This window comes from Panthera tigris, chromosome E1 (assembly GCF_018350195.1).
Source record: "Panthera tigris isolate Pti1 chromosome E1, P.tigris_Pti1_mat1.1, whole genome shotgun sequence".
NCBI classification, from domain to species: Eukaryota; Metazoa; Chordata; class Mammalia; order Carnivora; family Felidae; genus Panthera; species Panthera tigris.
Window position 1 is genome coordinate 42,089,623 of NC_056673.1, and position 19,386 is coordinate 42,109,008.

The 19,386-nt window shown below is 59.7% G+C and overlaps 2 protein-coding genes across 6 annotated transcripts; one reads left to right on the plus strand and one right to left on the minus strand.

The window, feature by feature from the left end:
- The first annotated feature begins 2,143 nt into the window (after nt 1–2,143).
- On the plus strand, nt 2,144–9,213 carry GRN (granulin precursor). Of its 5 annotated transcripts, XM_042966905.1 has the most exons (13): nt 2,144–2,209; nt 5,117–5,281; nt 5,361–5,511; nt 5,620–5,704; nt 6,204–6,316; nt 6,413–6,548; nt 6,651–6,763; nt 6,975–7,098; nt 7,390–7,487; nt 7,578–7,823; nt 8,073–8,306; nt 8,397–8,627; nt 8,724–9,213. In XM_042966905.1, exons 2-13 carry the CDS (start codon nt 5,124–5,126, stop codon nt 8,859–8,861), a joined length of 1,827 nt encoding a protein of 608 aa, XP_042822839.1. In that variant the 5' UTR covers nt 2,144–2,209; nt 5,117–5,123; the 3' UTR covers nt 8,862–9,213. The 5 variants fall into 5 exon arrangements, with proteins under 5 accessions (XP_042822839.1, XP_042822838.1, XP_007093871.2 ...); XM_042966904.1 differs by lacking the exon at nt 2,144–2,209 and having other exon boundaries at nt 6,669–6,763; XM_007093809.3 differs by lacking the exon at nt 2,144–2,209 and having other exon boundaries at nt 5,117–5,261; nt 5,386–5,511.
- Nucleotides 9,214–9,816: 603 nt separating this feature from the next.
- Nucleotides 9,817–19,200, minus strand: FAM171A2 (family with sequence similarity 171 member A2). Its single transcript, XM_042966903.1, has 8 exons — nt 19,083–19,200; nt 15,546–15,773; nt 15,220–15,312; nt 12,612–12,770; nt 12,348–12,527; nt 12,104–12,220; nt 11,856–11,982; nt 9,817–11,324 (listed from the first exon to the last, which is right to left on the minus strand). Exons 1-8 carry the CDS (start codon nt 19,198–19,200, stop codon nt 9,845–9,847), a joined length of 2,502 nt encoding a protein of 833 aa, XP_042822837.1. The 3' UTR covers nt 9,817–9,844.
- Nucleotides 19,201–19,386: the final 186 nt, after the last annotated feature.

Here is a 19,386-nt window from a genome sequence, read left to right on the forward strand (position 1 = left end):
AATATATGAAATAAGTGGGGCACCTGGCTGGCTTAGTTGGTAGAGCATGAAACTCTTGATCTTAGGGTGCTGTAGAGCCCCACGTATGTGTTTGTGTATGTGTATGTGTATATATGTATACATATACATATATAAAATAAGACAAAAGAAGCTGTGTGAAGGAAACTTTGAGCTCTTTCATGGAGACGGTTTATGATCCTTTTGAGAGGGCTTCTCAACCTCAACACTACTAATATTTCAGGCAGAATAATCTTTGTGATGGGTGTCGTCCTTTGCATTAGAAGATGTTTAGGGGCGCCTGGGTGGCTCAGTCGGTTAAGCGTCCGACTTCAGCTCAGGTCACGATCTCGCGGTCCGTGAGTTCGAGCCCCGTGTTGGGCTCTGGGTTGATGGCTCAGAGCCTGGAGCCTGCTTCCGATTCTGTGTCTCCCTCTCTCTCTGCCCCTCCCCCATTCGTGCTCTGTCTCTCTCTGTCTCAAAAATAAATAAACGTTAAAAAAAAAAAAAAAAAAAAAAGAAGATGTTTAGCAGCATCCCTGGCCTCCGCCTACCAGATGCCAGGAGCACCTCCCCCTTGTTGTAACAACCCAGAATATCTCCGCACACTGCCAAATGTCCCTGGTGTGCAAATCACTCCTTTAAGGATATTTTTCGTGAGACTCGTTTCAATCACTCTATTTTTTTTCCTCCCGCGTTTATTTTTTACATGGGTCTGTGTAGTTGTGATTAAGAGGCTCATTTATTGAGTAGCCTAACATTTCATGAAAAGTGTGCGTGCACGCGCTTTGTTAATGGAAGCGTGAGCTATACTCCTTTGCCTCAGGATATACAGGGAGGAAACTGCACAAAGGCCACGAGCAGGCAAAGAGTAGTCTTGATTCTCAGCAGGAGCCTCCATCGTTCCCCAGACCTCTAGCCCCAGGCTGAGCACCGCTGCTACACAATCCCTCCACCCTGCCACTCCCCCACTGCAGACTGCCACCACCCCTAAGTTGGGCTGTTTGTCCCCTCTCCCTGCCTCGCACTCAGCTCAAGCTGTTTACCCTGCAGTGCCCCACTCTGTATAACCAAATATGGCCCTTCCTCCCAGGCCTGGAACGAGGCTTTCTCTGGGCCTCTCCTCTCCCCTGGTGCATCTATCAACCGCCTCGGCCTGAGCCAGGTCCTTTGGCACTGGGCGCCTGGCTTTTTTTGCTGGCTAATCTGTTCCGTGTGGTACACTTCTCTCCTCACGGGCCATGTCAGTTCCTGGAAGGCAGGGCTGACTCAAACAAGGACTCCATTTCTACTATGCACCCACCCCCAGCCCAGCCTTGTGCCAGGCACCCAACAGCATCTCGAGCCCACAACGTTGAACTTGGCATTTAATCCCTGCCCAAGGCTGCTCTTCCCATCTGGTTTCCTAAAGCTCTCCCCCCACCCCCACCCCCACCCCCGTCTAGGCACTTCTCCAACCCCTCCCCACCTGCCAGTTAAAATCCTCCCAGATTCAGCTCAAAAAGGTGCCCTTAAGGTGGAATTAAATCTTTTCCTTCCTGCCGAGAGCCGGCCTATCACCTCTTCCCTACACACATCTGCAACACCTGGCACACGACTTTGCATTTTACGTTAGACCTAACGTGAGCCTGTCTCACCTTCTCCACCCACTCACACCCCGCTGCCAGCGCCCTAAGAAAGGGGACTGAGAGCTGTTTATCCTTGCCCTCCCGACTCTCTTTCAACTCCTTTGGGGCCTGGCTGCCCAGCATTTAATGAGTTTGTTGAACAGAATAGAAACAGGTGCACAAACGTCCCTAATCCAGAAGCTGACATCCCGTAAACGTCCTTGAACGCACTGTGTACGGGGTAGCTCCCTTGTTGGTCAATGTCTTCAGACAAGCACTGTCCTACCTTGGGGCAAACTCTACCAGGCGCCCGTAACCCTGCCGAGCCGGGCCCCGACGTCACATGATTGTCCAATCACATGATCCCGCAAAAAGTGGGGGAGGGTGGGAAGAGAGACGTAGGGAGGGGGGAAAGAGAATTGAGTAAGAAAGCAGCACAGCTTTCCAGGCTGGCCCCGCCTCTACATCGACCAATAGCCAGTAGAAGCCCGACATTCAGGACACCTGGCCAATGGAAATTGAGGTGGGCGGGCCATCGCGCTGCCAGGCCCTAGTCCGGGAGCTTCCCGGCCGCGGCTACCCAGAGAGCGCGGAGCGAGTCGCAGGTAAGGAGGGCGGCCGCGCAGATCTCTCGCTTGCTTCTTCCCAGAGGTTCGGCCAAGCGGACGAGAGGCTTGGGATTCCTCCAGAGTTTCAGCCGGGAGGCAAGAGAAGACTGGCTTAGAGAAACTCCTTTGGGGATTTCCGATGCACTGGAGACAGTTTTAGGGGGTGGGAGTAAGCAGTGACTGCAGTGACCCCCGTGAGAATGGGGCTCTCTCCCTCTCCAGCATCCTCGGGAGCTGCAGCCCTTTCCCCCAAAGCTGGGGCCACCCTATTCTTGAGCCGGCTCCGGCCGCGTCCCGGTGCTGGTGGTGGTGTTGGTGGGTGGCCCCTGGGCGCCTGGGAATGAGAGAGGCGTCGGCCCCTGTTCCGGGAGCTCAGAGGGCTGCGAGTGGGCTGGAGACCCTGGTTCCTTCAAAGATAGCATGGACTTGGGAATGGTGACCGAACCCCTGGGTTGTGTCTGACTCTCCCTTACTTCCTCTGGAGCGGGGTGGAACCAGCTAACTTCCGCCTCTCTCGGCCACTTTTCCTGCTCGCTCGCAGTTGGGTTCCCTCACCTTTTGGGAATCTCTCTCCTGACGCTCGGAGTTGGGGGCTGCCACCTAGTGGAAGATGGCAGAGCTGGGGGTTTGAAGAGGCAGGCTCCTGTCCTCCCTCTCTACTGTGGGCTGGGGGTGAGAGAGGCTGCCATTCAGAACCCTACTGAGACGAGTTAGGCCCCTTCTTCCCCCAGCCCTGATCCTGAGTGTGTACGCGCCTCTGTACATTTGTATTCACTAGAAGCATTCGCTATATTCCCTAACCTTAGGATACCAAGGACGGAAAGTATGTGTAAATAAATCTGAGATCTGTGCAGACAGCACCCCTTTTGGCTTAAGCCAGGGTAGTGGGACGGCCTATGAGGGGTTGAGGTTGGACTCCCAGGAAGCAGGTGGGACCAGCTATGGATGCCTTGCCTGGGAGCTGTAGCTGTTGGTGAGAGGGTGAAGGCGGCCAAGGTCCAGGATCAGCCAGACAATGGCCTCCTGGAAATGGTCTTTGAACTGGGAATGGGGCACCGAGGAAAGCCAGGTGAGGGAGAGAGGGTGCCAGTGACTGGGCGAGTGTAAGTCCTCGCCACCCATAGCGTGCAGTGTCCACTCACAGACTCATGGGGAAGCTGAGGCCCAAAGGCAGGAAGCTACTTTTGAGGCTCTCACAATCAGTGGTGGCAATTCTAGGACTGGCACTCAAGTGCAGTATCCAGGCAGCCCCTGCACTTGTCGTTTCTGTTTTGTCTTGTCCTCCTGCTCAGAAAATGCTTGTCTCCCTCCTCTGCTTGGACCCCAGGCCTCTAGTCTCCTGGGATTGGGGGTGGGATTGGGGGGGGGGGGGGTCCATTCCTGGGCACTGTCCATGGTGCCACTTTGTGAAACAAACCCAGGTCCAGTATGCTTTGGAGCCATCAAAGCCTGTCATCTCCATGACTTGATATATGACATGGGCATGTTACTAAACATCTCTGAGCCTCAGTTTCCTCCTTTGAAAAGTAAAGGAAATAATTACTACTTTGGATGGTTGTTTCAAAGAAGAAAGAAAATAATATAGTGTAACTGGTGCACGAGAGGGGCAACAAACATTACTGTTTTTGCTCCTCTAGGCAGGGGAACATCTCCTGGGCCCATCCCATTGACCTAGCAGGGCTGGCTGAGCTTGGGGAAAAGTCATTAAGGAAGTGAAAGGCCCCGCAGAGATCGATGATCGTTTTTTTCCACTGTTGCAGCTGGGTGGGCACATGGGGTCCTCTCCACAAACTGCTGAGTTTCGGCTTTGGGGTAGGGGGAGAGGCAGGGGTTGGAAGTGGTATGTTTGAGGAGCCTCAAAGGGTCCAGTGGTGTTGTGTGGCCCCTTAGAACACAGGTGGCCCAGTCTGTGCATCCCCTTCCCTGGGTGGGGTGGAGACAGTCAGTGGGCAGGTGTGGCCTCTGGGGAAGGCAGCTCACATTACACTGGCTACCACACTTCCCGTTTCACAACTTTCTCAACTCATTGGTTTCCCATGTCATCATGTGACACCCCTCCCTTGCCCCCAACAGGCCTTCGCAGGTGTGACCACAGCATCAGACAAGGAGGCATCTGGAGGGTCTGGCTGGGGAAGTGGAACCCTTGCTTTTCTTCAAGGGGGGACTCCCTCTTTGCTCCCCAGCTCAGTCTTCCCATGACTACTGACACCTCCTCACCCCCTGGAGGTGACCCATGTCCCTACAGATCAGATCCCCAAATTTTCCTTTCACATGCCTACATCTTTTTTTTCCCTAAGACTTTATTTATTTTTTTATGTAATCTCTACAGCCAACATGGGGCTCGAACCTGCATCTCTGAGATCAAGAGTCGTATGCCCTACCGACTAAGCCCCCACACACCTACATCTTTACACACTTACCCACAGAGACTGAGGCATCTGGCCACGTTTGGGGGACACAGGTTTTGTTTTTTTAATGTTTTTATTTTTGAGAGAGACAGAGTGTGAGTGGGGGAGGGGCGGAGAGAGAGGGAGACACAGAATCCAAAGCAGGCTCCAGGCTCTGAGCTGTCAGCACGGAGCCCGACGCAGGGCTCGAGCTCACAAATTGCAATGTCATGACCTGAGCCAAAGTCGGACACTCAACTGACTGAGCCACCCGGGTGCCCCAGGGGATACAGGCTGACACATGTACCTGCATCAGTATTCATGCTCATCGCTGTACGTGTGCTGGTGCACGTGTGACACATACACAGGACACATATAGGGCGACATCTTTTTTTCCCTCCTGGATAAGGAACTGTTGGAGAAGCTCAGGCAGTATCTGGTCTGGGCTGGACTGGCCCCAGAATCAAGGGTCACCTGGGCTCAAGCCAGTTGCCAGATGCCTCTTGGTATTTTGCAGGCAGACCATGTGGACTTTGGTGAGCTGGGTGGCCTTAGTGGCAGGGCTGGTAGCTGGAACACAGTGCCCAGATGGTCAGTTCTGCCCTGTGGCCTGCTGCCTGGACCCAGGAGGAGTCGGCTATAGCTGCTGCAGTCCTGTTCTGGTGAGTGCCCTTCTGCCCAGGTGAGAGCTGGCGGCCTGGGATTTCCCAAAGGGTCATCTTAGCTTGGCTAGAGGAGGGGGCCGAGCTTGGGTCCTTCAGTTTATCGCCTCCTCTCACTTTCCAGGGCAAGGGGCCCACAGCGCTGAGCAGGCGTCTGGGCAGACCCTGCCAGGTAGATGCCCATTGCTCTCCTGGCTACTCCTGCCTCCTCACCATCTTGGGGACCTCCAGCTGCTGCCCATTCCCAGAGGTGAGGGTGCTCTTAGCCCAAAAGAGGGGCTCAAGTCTGCATACAGACGTTTCCTCCACTCACCCCAGGTAAAAAGTCCTCGCCAATGCAGGCATCTCTGTCCCGCAGGCTGTGTCGTGCGGTGACGGCCGCCACTGCTGCCCACGGGGCTACCACTGCAGCGCTGACGGGCAGTCCTGCTTCCGAAGACCAGGTGCGGCAGGGGTGGAGGTGGAGGGTGGGCAGATGGGTGGTCTGTGGAGGCTGGACTGCCCAGGAACCCAGCCATCTGGGTGACCTGATTCCTGACCTTGTGCCCTCATTCCTGTGGCATCTGTACTAAGCAACGCCTTTGCTCTGGACAGAAGGGCACACTAGGCTAGGAAGGGGCAGGAGACAATGCCAGCCTCCAGGCCCAGGGCCAGGCATTGTGAGGGTGGAGAGACGCCAAGCTGGGCTGGTTTAAGGCCAACGCAGGCAGTGGATGCCCCTGCCCTGTGCCGTGTTGCTGAAGCAATGAGTGGCTTGTGAGGAGAGTGGGTTAGGAGTGCCTGGGAGAACACCCAGCCCCAGTGCCGGCCCCCTAGTCCCCGCCCCCCCTTCCCCCCCCCCCCCCCCGCGCCCGCAGGCCCTGGTGCCAGCCACTCCTTCAGTGATGGGATAATGGCTTTCACTGGCTGGGTTGGCAGAATCCTGGGTCATCCTGTCCACAGATGCCAACCCCTTGGGTGCCATCCAGTGCCCTGATGGCCGGTTCGAATGCCCCAACTCCTCCACGTGCTGCACTATGCTAGATGGCTCCTGGGGATGCTGCCCCATGCCCCAGGTACAGGCTTGGGAGGATGGGGGGCGGCGGGGAGCAGTAGGGGCAGAGCAGGGGACTGGAGGGAGCCAAGACAGAATCAGAACCATCTCTTGTCAGGCGTCTTGCTGCGAAGACAAGGTGCACTGCTGTCCCCATGGTACCTCTTGTGACCTGGCTCATGCCCGCTGCCTCACGGCCACAGGGACCCACCCCCTGGCAAAGAAGATTCCTGCACAGAGGAGTAACCGGGCAGGTTAGGGGATGGGAGAGCATCGGGTTGGGGGCTGGAAGTGGGGCAAGGCCTCATCTGGCTCCCAGCTGGGGAGAAGTTCCCCACCGCCTTGGCTGCCCACAGGCCTCTCTCCCCTTCCAGTGGTCCTGTGCCCCGATGCACAGTCCCAGTGCCCTGATGGTTCTACCTGCTGTGAGCTGCCCAGTGGGAAGTATGGCTGCTGCCCAATACCTAATGTGAGTGAGGGGCTGTGTGCCCACGGCCACCTGGCCTGGACACCTAAGCACTCCAGGGGGTGGGGCCGGCCGGCAGGCTGTCGGGAGCCTGGCGGCTCAGGACGCATGCCACCCCCTAGTGGGAGACTGAGGCAGCGTCCGCTGTCTCCTGGCTGCTCCCCGAGCTGACGGAGACTCCACGTCACAAAGACCTTCTCCCACCCCCACCCAGGCCGTCTGCTGCTCGGACCACCTGCACTGTTGTCCCCAGGACACTGTGTGTGACTTGGTCCAGAGCAAGTGCCTCTCCAAGGAGAACGCTACAGACCTCCTCACCAAGCTGCCGGCGCACGCAGGTACCAGAGTCTGGCCACAGACCCCATTCCGCCTGCACCATGCGCGCAGGAGCTCTCCACCAAATCGTTCCAGCAACAGATACGGGGGTGGGGGGCTGATGGCCACAGGGCGCCACGGGGCAGGTACAGGCCTCTCCCTCCACACTGGCTATTGCCTTGGGATCACTGCTGTGATCCTAAATGTACTCCCCGTCCTCGGCATCTGGTTCTAGCTACGGAGCCAGCAAAGGGTTGGGTACCCCAAGGGTTCCCAGCGCCACTGCTGACCTGTTCTCCTTGCATTCGTCACAGTGCAGGAGGTGAAGTGTGACATGGAGGTGAGCTGCCCAGACGGCTACACCTGCTGCCGCCTACAGTCGGGGGCCTGGGGCTGCTGCCCTTTTGCCCAGGTACCCAGGAGTAGTGGGTGGGCTGGACTGAGCAGAAGGTGGCAGCCGGCTAGGCCCCGGTGCCCACCGTCCCCTGTCCATCTGCGCTAGGCTGTGTGCTGTGAGGACCACGTACACTGCTGCCCGGCTGGCTTCAAATGTGACACAGCAAAGGGTACCTGTGAACAGGGGGCCCAGCAGGTGCCCTGGATGGTGCAGGCCCTGGCCCGCCTCCGCCTGCCGAAACCCCAAGCCGTGGAGAACGATGTCCCTTGTGATAACATCACTAGCTGCCCCTCCTTCAATACCTGCTGTCGACTCACGTCTGGGGAGTGGGGCTGCTGTCCTGCCCCAGAGGTGTGTGGGTAGGGGGATAGCTTGGGGGGGGAGGGGGGACAGTGTCTTGGCCTGGGCGGGTAGACTCCTGTTGGCTTTGTTCTTCTGTCGCCTGTCTGGCCCGCAGGTGGCACACCAGCTCTGTGAGACTGTGTCCCAGCCGGAGGAGCTGGGAGTAGGAGAGGGAGTCCGGGTAGGCAGGGGGCTTCCCGTCCCACATAGTAGCTTCCTAGACCATCCTTATCTGCCACTCCCCTTACCCCCCTACAGGCTGTCTGCTGCTCAGACCACCAGCACTGCTGCCCCCATGGCTACACGTGCTTGGCTGGGGGGCAGTGTCAGAGGGGGAACAAGGTGGTGACTGGATTGGAGAAGATGCCTGCCCGCCGGGCTTCCCTGTCTCACCGCAGAGACATGGGCTGTGACCAGCACACCAGCTGCCCAGTGGGGCAGACCTGCTGCCCAAGCTTGAGTGGGGGCTGGGCCTGCTGCCAGTTGCCTCACGTGAGTGCCCTCCCGCCTGCCTCGGACCGGGGAGCGGAGCCCTCCTGGGGAGAGGGGGGAGAGCCTTTAACGCCACTCTGTCCCTCCCAGGCCGTGTGCTGTGAGGACCGCCAGCACTGCTGTCCGGCTGGGTACACCTGCAACGTGAAGGCCCGATCCTGTGAGAAGGAGGCAGACTCTGCCCACCTTGCTGCCCGCCTGGCCCGTGGCCCTCACGTGGGTGTGGGGAACGTGGAATGTGGGGCCCGGCACTTTTGCCACAATAACCAGACCTGCTGCCCAGATAGCCGAGGGGGCTGGGCTTGCTGTCCCTATCGCCAGGTCAGTGCCAGCCCCCTCCTGCCCCCACGGGGCTGGGGATCCATGGGAGCTGGGTCCTGCTGTGTCCAAGTCTGACTCCCCCCTCTGGCCGTCCAGGGAATCTGCTGTGCAGATCAGCGTCACTGCTGCCCTGCTGGCTTCCGATGTGGGGCCAAGGGAATCAAGTGTCTGCGCAGGAAGAGCCTGAGCTGGGACATGCCCTTGAAGGACCCAGCCCCGAGACAGCTGCTGTGAGGAGAGACTGAGGACTGAAGACACTCCGCAGCCCTCAGGACCCTGCTCAGAGAGTACCCACTGCTCAGGCCTCCCCAGCACCTCTCCCCCACCAGATTCTCCCGATTCCCCGATTCTGAGTCCCCCGCCCATCATGGGAGGTGGGGCCTCAATCTAAGGCCTTCCCTGTCTCGAGGAGGGCTGTGGCGAAAGCCATGTTACAAGCTGCCATCCCCTCCCCCAGTTTCCATGAACCCTGTGGCCAGGTGCTCTTCCCTATCCACAGGTGTGTGTTTGTGCGTGTGTGTCTGTGTGTGTGTGTGTGTGTGTGTACGTGTGCGCGCGCTGCAGTAAAGTTTGTACACTTTCTTAATAGTGTCTGATTTTGGCCACCCTGCCTGCCCCACCATGAGCAAGGGCCCCCATCCCCTGTCCACGTTCCCCAACCCCACAGAAAGACCCACACGGAGTTAATCTCACCAGTTTTATATTTGCCGTTACCCACAGCAATCCCATCACATTATCCCCTAGTCCCCAGAGCCGCCCCCGCCACCAGCCCTGTGACCTCGTAGCCCAGAGGTGGGCTAGTCAGCAAGCAGCATCCCCTCCCCTCCCTGGGGTCCACAGAGAAGGCCCCCTCCCTTCCCAGCCCTCACACTAGCTGCTGAGGCCGGTTGCCCCTCCTGCTTTCCCACAATAGATCTTTCTATGTACAGCCACGTTTATACAGGCACTGCTTCCCCCCACCCAGCCCTCCTTCCCCAGCACCTCCCAATGGGAGTCTGGACCCCTCCCACCTCCCGGTCGGAGGTCGACACGGGTCCCTCCCGAAACATTACCCGGTACATACCACTGGACAGCTCCGCAGGCCCCCGGGCACCTCTCCAGGAGGGGGACTGAAGACTAAGAGCGAGGGCCCCCGCGGGCCCCGGGGGCACGCACCCTGGGGGCGGGCCCGGGAGGAAGGGGCGGGGGCGGAGGCGGGGCCGGCCCGGGCGGAGCCGCTACTTGACGTTGAACACCATAAGCGGCCGCTCCTCCCGGCGCTGCCAAGGGCTCTTCTTGTCGCCCGCCTCGTCGCCCACCTCCGCCCCCAGCTCGTCCTCCGGGCTGGTGAGCGAGTCGCGCCGCAGCTCGCTGGCGCTGCTGCGGGAACTGTCCCCGCGGCTGCGGCCCCGACCCCGGGGTACCGTGGCCGCCCGGCCCTCGGGCGCCGCCACTTCGTCCAGCAGCGGCGTCAGCGAGTTGTCCTCGGGGGAGCAGAGGCCCGTGCGGCTCTCGCTGCTGCTCGGCTCCGTGTCCTCGCTGAGCGCCAGGCGCGGGGGCGCGGGAGGCGGCGGCGGCGGCGGGGGTGGCGGCGGGGCGGCGGACGGGGTCCGCTCCCGCTCCTCGCGCAGGGGCCGCCGGCGCGCAGGCCGCGCCTCGTGGACGTCGACGCCCGAGTCCAGGCTGGCGTCGGTGCTGCGGCCGCCCCCGCCCGCCTGCAGGTCGATGTAGGAGTGGCGCACTTGCGAGTTGGAGCGCCCGTCCAGGGACACAAACCAGGCGCGCGGGTGAGGCTTCACGCCCAGTTCGAGCAGCTTCTTCTCGGTCAGCGCCTGCAGCTCCCCGTTGAGCTGCGCCATGGTGGACTCGTTGAACAGCACCGGGATGGTGACCGAGCCACTGACCGGCGCCGAGCGCCCGCCCCCCCAGCCCTCGCCGCCGCCGCCCCCGCCGCCCTCGCCGCCCGCGCTCGAGTGGCCCTGCATCAGCGGGCGCTGGGGGTCGGGCGGGGGGAAAGGGCGCGCGGGGCCGGGGCCCGTGCCCTCGGGCGGGGCTGGCTCGTCGCCCGCCCCCGCTGCGCCCGCCTCGCCGCCGAGGCGTACGTAGTGCGCGGGAATCACCAGGGTGGGCATGACGTTGCGGTAGACGCTGTCCTTGAGGTGGTCGATGGAGCCGCAGAAGATGAGCTGCCCGGCCTGGCTGAGCGACGGCGGCCGCGCCAGCTGGTCCACCGACTGCGACAGGAGGAAGTCGGGGGGCTTGCTCTCGGCTGCTCCCTTGTGGCCCAGGTAGTGCTCGAAGGGCGGCGGCGGAGAGGGCGGCTCCTGCAGGAAGGCGGGGGTCGCCGAGCCCCCCCGCCGGTACTCCTCTAGGCCTGGCTCCAGCCCGCCGGGACCCTCGACGGAGCGGGCGCCCTTGAGCCCCGCGCCCTCGCCCCCGCGGGCACCCCCAGGCTCGGCGGCCGGGCGGCTGGCGGAGCGCGGCTTGGCGCGGAAGAAGTCGTCGCGGGAGGCGGCCAAGTCCCGAGAGCTGGAGAAGGCCGAGTGCAGGGGGCCTGGGGGCGGAGCCTCAGGGTCTCCCGACGAGGCGGGCTCCAAGGGTCCCCCACAAATGAGGTGGAGCTGGGACATCGAGGTGGCCTGGTCTCGTTTGTTACCATCAGAGGGCCCGGACAGCTGCAGCTTGCGGTGCTGTTGCCTCGGCTTCAGGCAGCGTCTCCTGGAGGGTATTGGGGGGGGGGGACCTCAGGAAAGCGTTGGGGGGCCTGAGCTGCTCCCTCACCCCATATTTGCAAGGCGAGGGTTGAATATAGTTGGAGGGGTGGGGAGAATGCCTGAGACTCAGGAGAAATGCTGGGGAACCCAGGTGGGCCTGGGGAGAGGTCTGTGGAAAGAGCTTGGGTGTCTGTGGGTGTCCTTCGCTTGTAGGAGGCGCTGTGGGAACCTGGGGGGAGCACGTAAGCCAACGAGGGCCACGTCTAGCCTGAGGCGGGAGTGGCTGCCCACCGTCCCTTTGGAGGGGCCTGGCCTGTGGGTCCTGCCTCCTCCCCCCCACCCCCCCACGTCTCTTCAGCCACCAGTCTCTCAGGTCTGTGCATGTGCATTGGCGGTCCTTTCCTGTCAGTGCCTTGAAGACTGGAATTGTATTTTATGCATCTTTGGGGCTCAAGCGCCCAGCCCAACACCAGGCACAGAGCAGGCTTCTGTCCGCATGGGATGAGGGGAGGTTGGGGGATTGGGAGGCACTCACCGGCAGTAGTAGATGAGCAGACACAGCAGAATGAGCACCAGCAGGGCCAGCGCTGCCAGGATGGTGAGCAGAAAGATGGTGTGGTAGGTGCCGATGTCCTGGATGCCTGATGTGATGGTGACCAGTCCTGTGCCAGGCAAGGGCTTAGCATTCCAGGCATGGACGCCCTTCCCGCCTTTCAGGAGTCTATGCTCCCAACCTCCCCTTCCCCCACTGCCCCCTGTCCCCACTGTCCCCCCATCTCTCACCAGTGGTGGGGGAAGCCATGGCAGCTGCCCAGTACCCCAGCTGGGGGGAAATGAAGGTCCAGTAGAGCTGCCGGCCTTCCTTCCGGATCACACCAGTGCCGTTGCGTACCCACAGCCCTGGAGAGGCGGGAGTTTCATGAAACTCAATGCCACTCCCCCTCCGCCCCCCCCCCCCCCCCCCGCCCCAGCTAAGTCCCACTTTCTTTCCCCAAACTCCAGCGGCTGCACCCCTTGAGGCACTCACCACTCTTGGGGTCGAACCTCCAGGCTGGAATGCTGGTGCCCGCAGTAAGGGCACGAGGCTCGGAGGGCACGGGCAGGGACAGGTGAATGGGGCCTGAGAGTGGCACTTCTGTTCCGTTGCCTGTTAGTAGGTGCACGCTGACAGCAGCCAGCGGCATCAGCTCCAGCCAGGAGCCATTGCCTGGGTGGGGGAAGGAGACACAAGGGCTGAGGGGTGAGTCCTGATGGGAGGAGGACATCCCTTGCATGCTGACACCCAGCGTACCTGAGCTGGAGGCCTCGGTGCCCAGGAAGGCAGGGAAAGCACGCATTTCCTGCTGGGTGCTGGCGGGTGTGAGCGAGGCCCAGAGCTGGCTGTAGGTAGAGCTGACCGGCAGGCGGGCAGCCCGGCGCTGGAACTGCACCCACGGCTGGGAGCGGGCACCTGGATGGAGAGGGGGGCCTCCTGTGGATTGGCCAGGGACAAGGTTCCCCAGGGACCAGGAGCAGAAAGCAAGTATGCGAGGAGAAGGGAACTATTGGGTCAGGCCACTTGGGAAGGTCAGGGAGGGTTGTGACTTGGGGAGAGAACTGGGCATTCATAGAATGTTAACCTGGAAAGGAAAAAGGACACGGACCTGGAATCTAGTCCTGGCTGTGTGACCCTGAGCGAGTTACTTGCTCTCTCTGAAACACTATTTCCTCATTAACCCATAAAATGCTGAGGTTCAGGTCCTCAGTTACTATTGACTGCTGTGTGGCAACACTGTGCTAGGTGCTAGAGATACAAAGTTGAATAAAACACAGTCCGCAATTCCCTGCCTTCAAGTTCACAGTCTTGTGCAGCACTGTCCATTTTGGTACCCATTAGAACTTTCTGCTGTGACGGATGGAAATGTTCTCTGTGCTGCCCATTACAGTCCCCATTAGAGACACAGGGCTATTAAGCGCTTGAAAGGTGGCTAGTGTGACTGAGAAACTGGATTCATTTTTCATTTTTTTTTAATTTAATGAATTTTTAATCTATTTAAAGAGCCACATGTGGCTACTGACTACTACATTACACAGCTTAGGTCGTGTGTGTGTGTGTGTGTGTGTGTGTGTGCGCGCGCGCGCGCGCGCGTCTGTCTGTCTGCCTGTTTTGGGGTGGAGGGGGCGTACAAACAGAATTCCAGTACGGTGTGGTCGTCGCTAACATTTATTAAGCTTTAAGATATACTGGACACTGTTCTAATCAGTGTTAACCCCTATAATTAGTACAGCAGCCCCTGAAGTAGGTGCTTTCGTTATCAGCCCTGTTGTATACATGCAGAAATGGAGGCAGGAGAAGTTTAGTGACTTGCCCAAGGTCACAATCCTGGAGCCTAACTGAAGCCCAGGAAGCCTGGTGCCAGCCCAACTTCTCAGCCCCTGAACATCATACCTTGCTATTAAAATACGGTACAAAGGCCACTCGGCCCACCCAGCTGGGGTAGGTCCTGTGGAGTCTTGCATGGTAAGACTCCACCAGGAAATAGGATATAAAGGGACCTCCAGGAGAACGGACAAGAGAAAGGCCCAGAGGCATGGGGCAGTGTGCTGGCTGGGGACCCCAGGTGACTGAGTGGCATGTAGGCCCCACAGGGCACAGTCAGATTTGTGAAGGACTTGAGGCTTGACTTTGAAAGCAGTGGGAGCCATGGGAGGGCTGTAAACTAAGGGGCAACAAAGAGATAATTTGGCATTTTGTTATTTTTTAATTATTTTTTAAAGTAGACTCCACACCCAACATGGGCTTGAACTCACGACCTCGAGATCGAGAGTTGCCTGCTCTACCGACTGAGCCAGCCAGATGCCCCTTGTTTGCATTTTACAAACCTCCAAAGACAGTTTTTAGGAACCTCTGGTTCAGGACCAGGGAAATGAAGGTGCGCCAACAAGTAACTTGGGAACAAGGGCACAAGCTAAGAATATAAATTGGAGGGGGGTGGGGTGGGTGTTCTCGGTCTCCAAAATCCACTGTGGCTCCCTGGTACGAGCCAGATCAACCAGTTTACACCAGGCACGCCACCTGCAGAGCCAGACCAGAGCATTCCCTGCACCCTCACTGTCCACTTCTGCCCCTGCATCTGGATTCCTCTCCAGTGAGGGCGCCTCCTTGCTCCCCCTTCAACTCCCAAGGCCACATGGTCCATAGCTCCCGTCCCCAAATTCTCTTGCCCTGCTACACTCACAGGGTAGAGTTGTCTCAATACTAAAGGCGGCTGCCCTCTACTCCACTGCTCTACCTGCTTTGTAATTAGTTCAGGGTTTGCAGGGATCTGTTTGTCTTCCTACTTGTCTGTGAACTCCACAAGGCAGGGAGCGGGTTCTTTCTTCCCATTGTTCCCCAGCACCAGACACAATGCCTGGCGCAGCACAGAGACCGAAGCCGTGAGTAGACAGGTACCACTGTGGGATTTCTCCAGGCCTTGCACTTGACAGTTGTCCAATAGCTATGGAATGACCCCCTCGTGGCCTTCTAACATAACCAAGCACCCAGTAGGTGCACAAGAAGTACATGGAGATCCACCAGTGAAACAGGTGGCAGGGAGTGGGGATTCTAATGGTAGGAGTAGAGGGAGAATAGAAATCACGAGAAGCCCCAATAATAATAAACATTTATTGACCACCTTCTGTGCTGTTTTTTTTTTTTTTTTTGCATGTTTGATGATATTTAATCCTTACTTCAATCTGATCACATAGATACTATCAATATCCACATCTTACAGAGGAACAAACTAAGGCTCAGAGACGTTAAGGGACTTGCTCAAGGGCATCCAGCTAATCTGTGGGAGAGTGGAGCTCTCTACACCCAGGTCGGAGGGGGGAGGAAGAGGAGCTGGTATGAAGTAGGGGGGAAAGAGGAGCCTTACCAGGAGAGCCCAAGAGGATGTGCACCAGGTCCTCATAGAGGATGAGGGTGGCCGGCCGCTCGGGAAGCAGGTAGAGGCTGACTGATGCATACACTGTGGGAGGGGTGGCCTGTCAGCACCAGAGAAAGCTCCCCCCAAACCCCAAGGCCAGGCACTCCTTCCATCTGAATCCCAGTGACTTCATCTTCCTTCAGCCCCCTCTGTGTACCCCAGTCCGGGCAGCAGCTGCTGGAAAGTCTGCCCCCTCCACCCCCAGGGACTATTTTGGGAAGGGGCTGATGGGGTCAGCTGCTGCCCAGCCCCCCTCCACCTGCCCCTGCACTCACAGGGCAGCTTGTCAACACGCCAGGGCACAGAGTTGGTGAGAAAGCCAGGGCGAGCAGCAGTGACCAGCACCCAGGTGCCCAAACGGTAGCTGAGGGGCAGTATGGCCACGCCCTCTGAGTCCGTGGTGCCAGCGGCAAGCAGCATCCGGTTCCCAAACACATCCACTGAGGCCCGGGCCAAGGGCACCAGCTCCCCGCTCACGTACACCTGCACCTTGATCAGGATCTCTGTGGGGTGAGGAGAGTGAGGAGGAAGGGGGGGAAAGAGAACTGGAGGGAGCCCCAAGATCAGAGGAGGGGGCTGTGGGTTAGAAGCAGCTTTGGGGTCCAGGTGAGACAAGGTTTCCTAAGAGTCGGCCTTGGTAGGGCCCTCATTTAAACCTCACACCAGCCTGTGAGGTAGGGGGTGCTAACACATGCACTTTTTCCACATTTTAACATTTCTGAACTCAGATTATGCCTATGATTGATGATGTCATAATTACAATTGGCAGCATTTTTTCTTTTCTTACTGGTACATGAAATAATGGTGCATCTTACAGTCAATGATGTATCAGACTCCATCAAATATGTTCTTAGTCCATTTTACAGATTAAGAGGCTGAGGCTCAAAGTTTAGACACTTGCACTGCAGTTAACGGGAGACCTGGGATCCAAACCTGGAAGTATGACTCTAGACCCAAATTCTTAACCACTGGACCCTATGGGGCACGTGTTAGGGAGGGGAGAGGGATGAGGGCTGAGAAAGGAGGACTAAGCAGAAGACCAAGGGTCTGCAGATGGAGAGGAGAGAGACCAAGATTCAGCCAATGAGAAGGGGAGGGAGGGAGGCTGGGTCAGAGTTTTGGTTCTGAAGAAAAAGCTGAGAAAGGGGACACTAGGGAGCTGGTCATTCCCCTCATTTATTCTCTTCCCAGAATCCTTTGCACACGCTTGTTTCCTTTCAGATTTAGGGACTCACCCCAAGCCCTAAGCCCAACCAAGTGCCTCCCTAACCCCTCCCCCTCACAAGTACTGCCTGCCCCCTCCCAACTGGTCAGCTACAAGTCAGTCACCATGGCAACGCCCTCATTCCTCCCAGGAGATGGGCAGAGAGCTGGGGCCCTGGCAAGGGGAAGGAGTTCTGGGGGGGCTGACCCAGGCCCAAGGGAAACTGGTGTGGAGAGGGCTGAGAAGGGAAGTCCAAGTTTTTTGCTTTCCAGCCACCTCTGCCCCTGGACCCAGGACAGCTTGTCCAGGGTGGGCCTGCAGGTGTCCTGAGCTCAGACAGAGTGACCCTGTAGGGACCAGGCCTGGAGTTGTCGTCATGGACTCCCCAGGCAGCCTCTCTGATCCGTATTACCATCTACCTCTCTCCACTCAGCAAGGTCCCTCCCTCAAGAACATACCTCACCCCTACCTTGCTGCTAATAATGGGAGGAGGTTTCCATACCTCGAAAGGTACAGAGGCCTCATTGCAGGGCCCAGAAGATGGGTGGGGAGTGGGTTAGGTGCTGGAGAGTCCAACCTAGGAGAGTCCAAGTGCCCTGGAAGCTCAGGGCAGCGGGGCATGGGGAGGTAAGGGGGACTCATGGGTGGAGCCTGACACTCAACAGTGACAGGTGTCTTATCTCAGGCTTCCAACCCCAAGGCCAGCGACACGCCTGGCCCTGGCATCCCATCCAGCTGTTCTCCTGAACCCACCTCCCTCACCCCTCCCAGGCCAAAGCCCAACTTGGCAGGGTGGGTGCACACACTTGACTCTTTCCTACTCTGCTTTTCTCAGGAGCTGACAGTCTCCCTGCCCCTCCTCCACTACCACTCAGGAGGAATTCTGAGAAGCCAGAGGGGCTCGGCTACTCCCCACCCCTACCCCCGGCTAGGAGCAGCTGGATGGAGCAGCTGGGAAGAAGGGACCCAGGAGTGTGGAATATGGTCATTTGAGGGAATGCTTTGGGTTCAAGGGCCAGAGCCTCAGATGAGGGGAAGGGGCCCAAGGAACACGACGGGGGTGGGTGGGTGGGCCTGAAGGAGACATTGGTGGGAAGGAGTGGGCAGGTGCCTAGCAGATTCTCTCCCCGCTTCCCCTCAACCTGGGCTCTCAGCCAGTGGCCTGGGAGAGCCCTCTATCCTGGCTCTATTCCAGCCAATGCCCTGGGCCCCCTCCCCTGGGGTACAGGACTTGAAGGAGAGGCTTCTTGAGAAGCCAGGGCCCCTTCCTATCCATCAAACCCTCCTCTCCTCCCGCAGAGAGCAGGGAAGACTGAGGCCAGAGGTGAGCCTTCCCCATTTCTCAAGCTTGGCATTCCATACAGTATCCGCCTCTCCAGGCTTCAGCCCTGCCTCATTCCAGGAGGAAATCCGACCCCCTGCCTTCATCCGGACCCCACTTCCCTCATCCAGACGCCCCCCCCCCCCACCCCCCGTTTTTCCTGTCAGCTCCTTGGTGGGGAGATGAGGAATGGAGAGCACCGTTTCGGGCAGGGACGGGGCCCAGAGGCGATAGAGGGAACAGTAGCTGGGGTGGTGGGGCATGAGGCTGGAAGGTGGGCGCAGGGCTGGAGTGGGCGAGGCCCCGAGAACCCAGGCGTCCCAGGCGTTGGTAGGGAGTCATGGTCTAGCTCTCCCACCCTCTCCCGCTGCAGGAGACCACCCCACCCCCTACCTCACACACCCACCTGGGCCCGTGAGGCGCCGGGAGGCTCTCCTCCACCGCGATGGAGAGGTTAGATGAGGAGGGGTGACCTGGGGGAGGGCTGGGGATAGGAGTGGCCGGAGGCCTGCTGGACGGGAACCCAGGCACCTGCCCTCCTAGCCGGCACAGCCCACAGCCAGCTAGCCAGCTCAGCATGGCTCCGCCACCACAGCCCTGCCATGCGCTTTGGCTGGGAATCACCGCGTACCCCTTTTTCCAGATCCCCCCAAACTGCATGCCCTCCCCCCTCAAGGTTTGACAGCGTTTCTTTGGTACACCCCCAATTCTGAACCTGGGGGGCCGGCCGGGGGCTGTCAGGCTCCAGAGCGAAGAACCCCATTCGAGCAGTCAATCCGCCCACCGCCTCACCCACTCCCCCTTCTCCCCTCCCCCCTTCCAACCCAGCTCCAGGCGCCCAGCCCCCGTCCGGGTCCAAGGTGGCAGCCGATGCTGGCGCCCCCACCCAGCCCGCGTCGGGAGCGAGGAACCCGCAGGGGGCTGCGGAGCGGGCGCCCGCCCCAGCCCGCCCCTGGGCGGGTGTCTTCGGTAGACAATGGCTCAGGCAGCAGCGCCTCGCGGACCAGGAGAGAGAAAAACAAGGCGAGAGGGGGAGGCGGCGCGGAGCCTGGGGACCCCCGCTCTCCCCATTGTGTCTCCCCGAGACCCCCGCCCTGGCAGTCTCCCTCTCCCTTCCTCCTCTCCCCCGTAAGCGCCGACCCGAAGTCGCCTGGCTCCCCCCCACCCAAACCCACGGAACAGAGTACCCCCCCAATTCACGAGCGCCGCGAAGAGGGGGCTGGCGGGCGGGGGCCCGATGGAGGGGGCGCAGGCCCGCGATCGCTGCCCCTCCTGGCCGAGACTCACCCTGCGGGCTGGGGGGCTCCGGCGGCGACTTGCCGGGAGCCCGGGAGGCGCCGCCGAGCAGCAGCCCCAGCAGCGGCAGCAGCCGCGCGAGGACGCTGGGGCCACTCGGCGGCGGCATCGCGGGGCTCGGCGGGGCCCTAGCGGCCCATGGCTCCCGCCCGGCCCCGCTCGGCCGGCCCCGCTCAGCCCCAGCTCTGCGCCGCGCCGCGCCGCTCGGGCTCCCGCTCTGGCTGCGGCGGCCGCTCAGCGCGATTGTCTCCGCCCGGAGCCGCCGCCAGCGCCCCCTGCAGGCGGCGCCCCACCC

Excerpts from the sequence above, each read along its gene's own strand:
- GRN (XM_042966905.1), top strand. The coding sequence starts at position 5,124 with ATGTGGACTTTGGTGAGCTGGGTGGCCTTAGTGGCAGGGCTGGTAGCT. Across the intron at positions 6,549-6,650 it reads ACAGAGGAGTAACCGGGCAG|GCCTCTCTCCCCTTCCAGTG; the intron begins GTTAGGGGATGG and ends GGCTGCCCACAG. Across the intron at positions 7,099-7,389 it reads CAAGCTGCCGGCGCACGCAG|TGCAGGAGGTGAAGTGTGAC; the intron begins GTACCAGAGTCT and ends CATTCGTCACAG.
- FAM171A2 (XM_042966903.1), bottom strand. The coding sequence starts at position 19,200 with ATGCCGCCGCCGAGTGGCCCCAGCGTCCTCGCGCGGCTGCTGCCGCTG. Across the intron at positions 15,774-19,082 it reads GGAGCCCCCCAGCCCGCAGG|AGATCCTGATCAAGGTGCAG; the intron begins GTGAGTCTCGGC and ends CTCACCCCACAG. Across the intron at positions 12,528-12,611 it reads CACCGAGGCCTCCAGCTCAG|GCAATGGCTCCTGGCTGGAG; the intron begins GTACGCTGGGTG and ends TCCCCCACCCAG.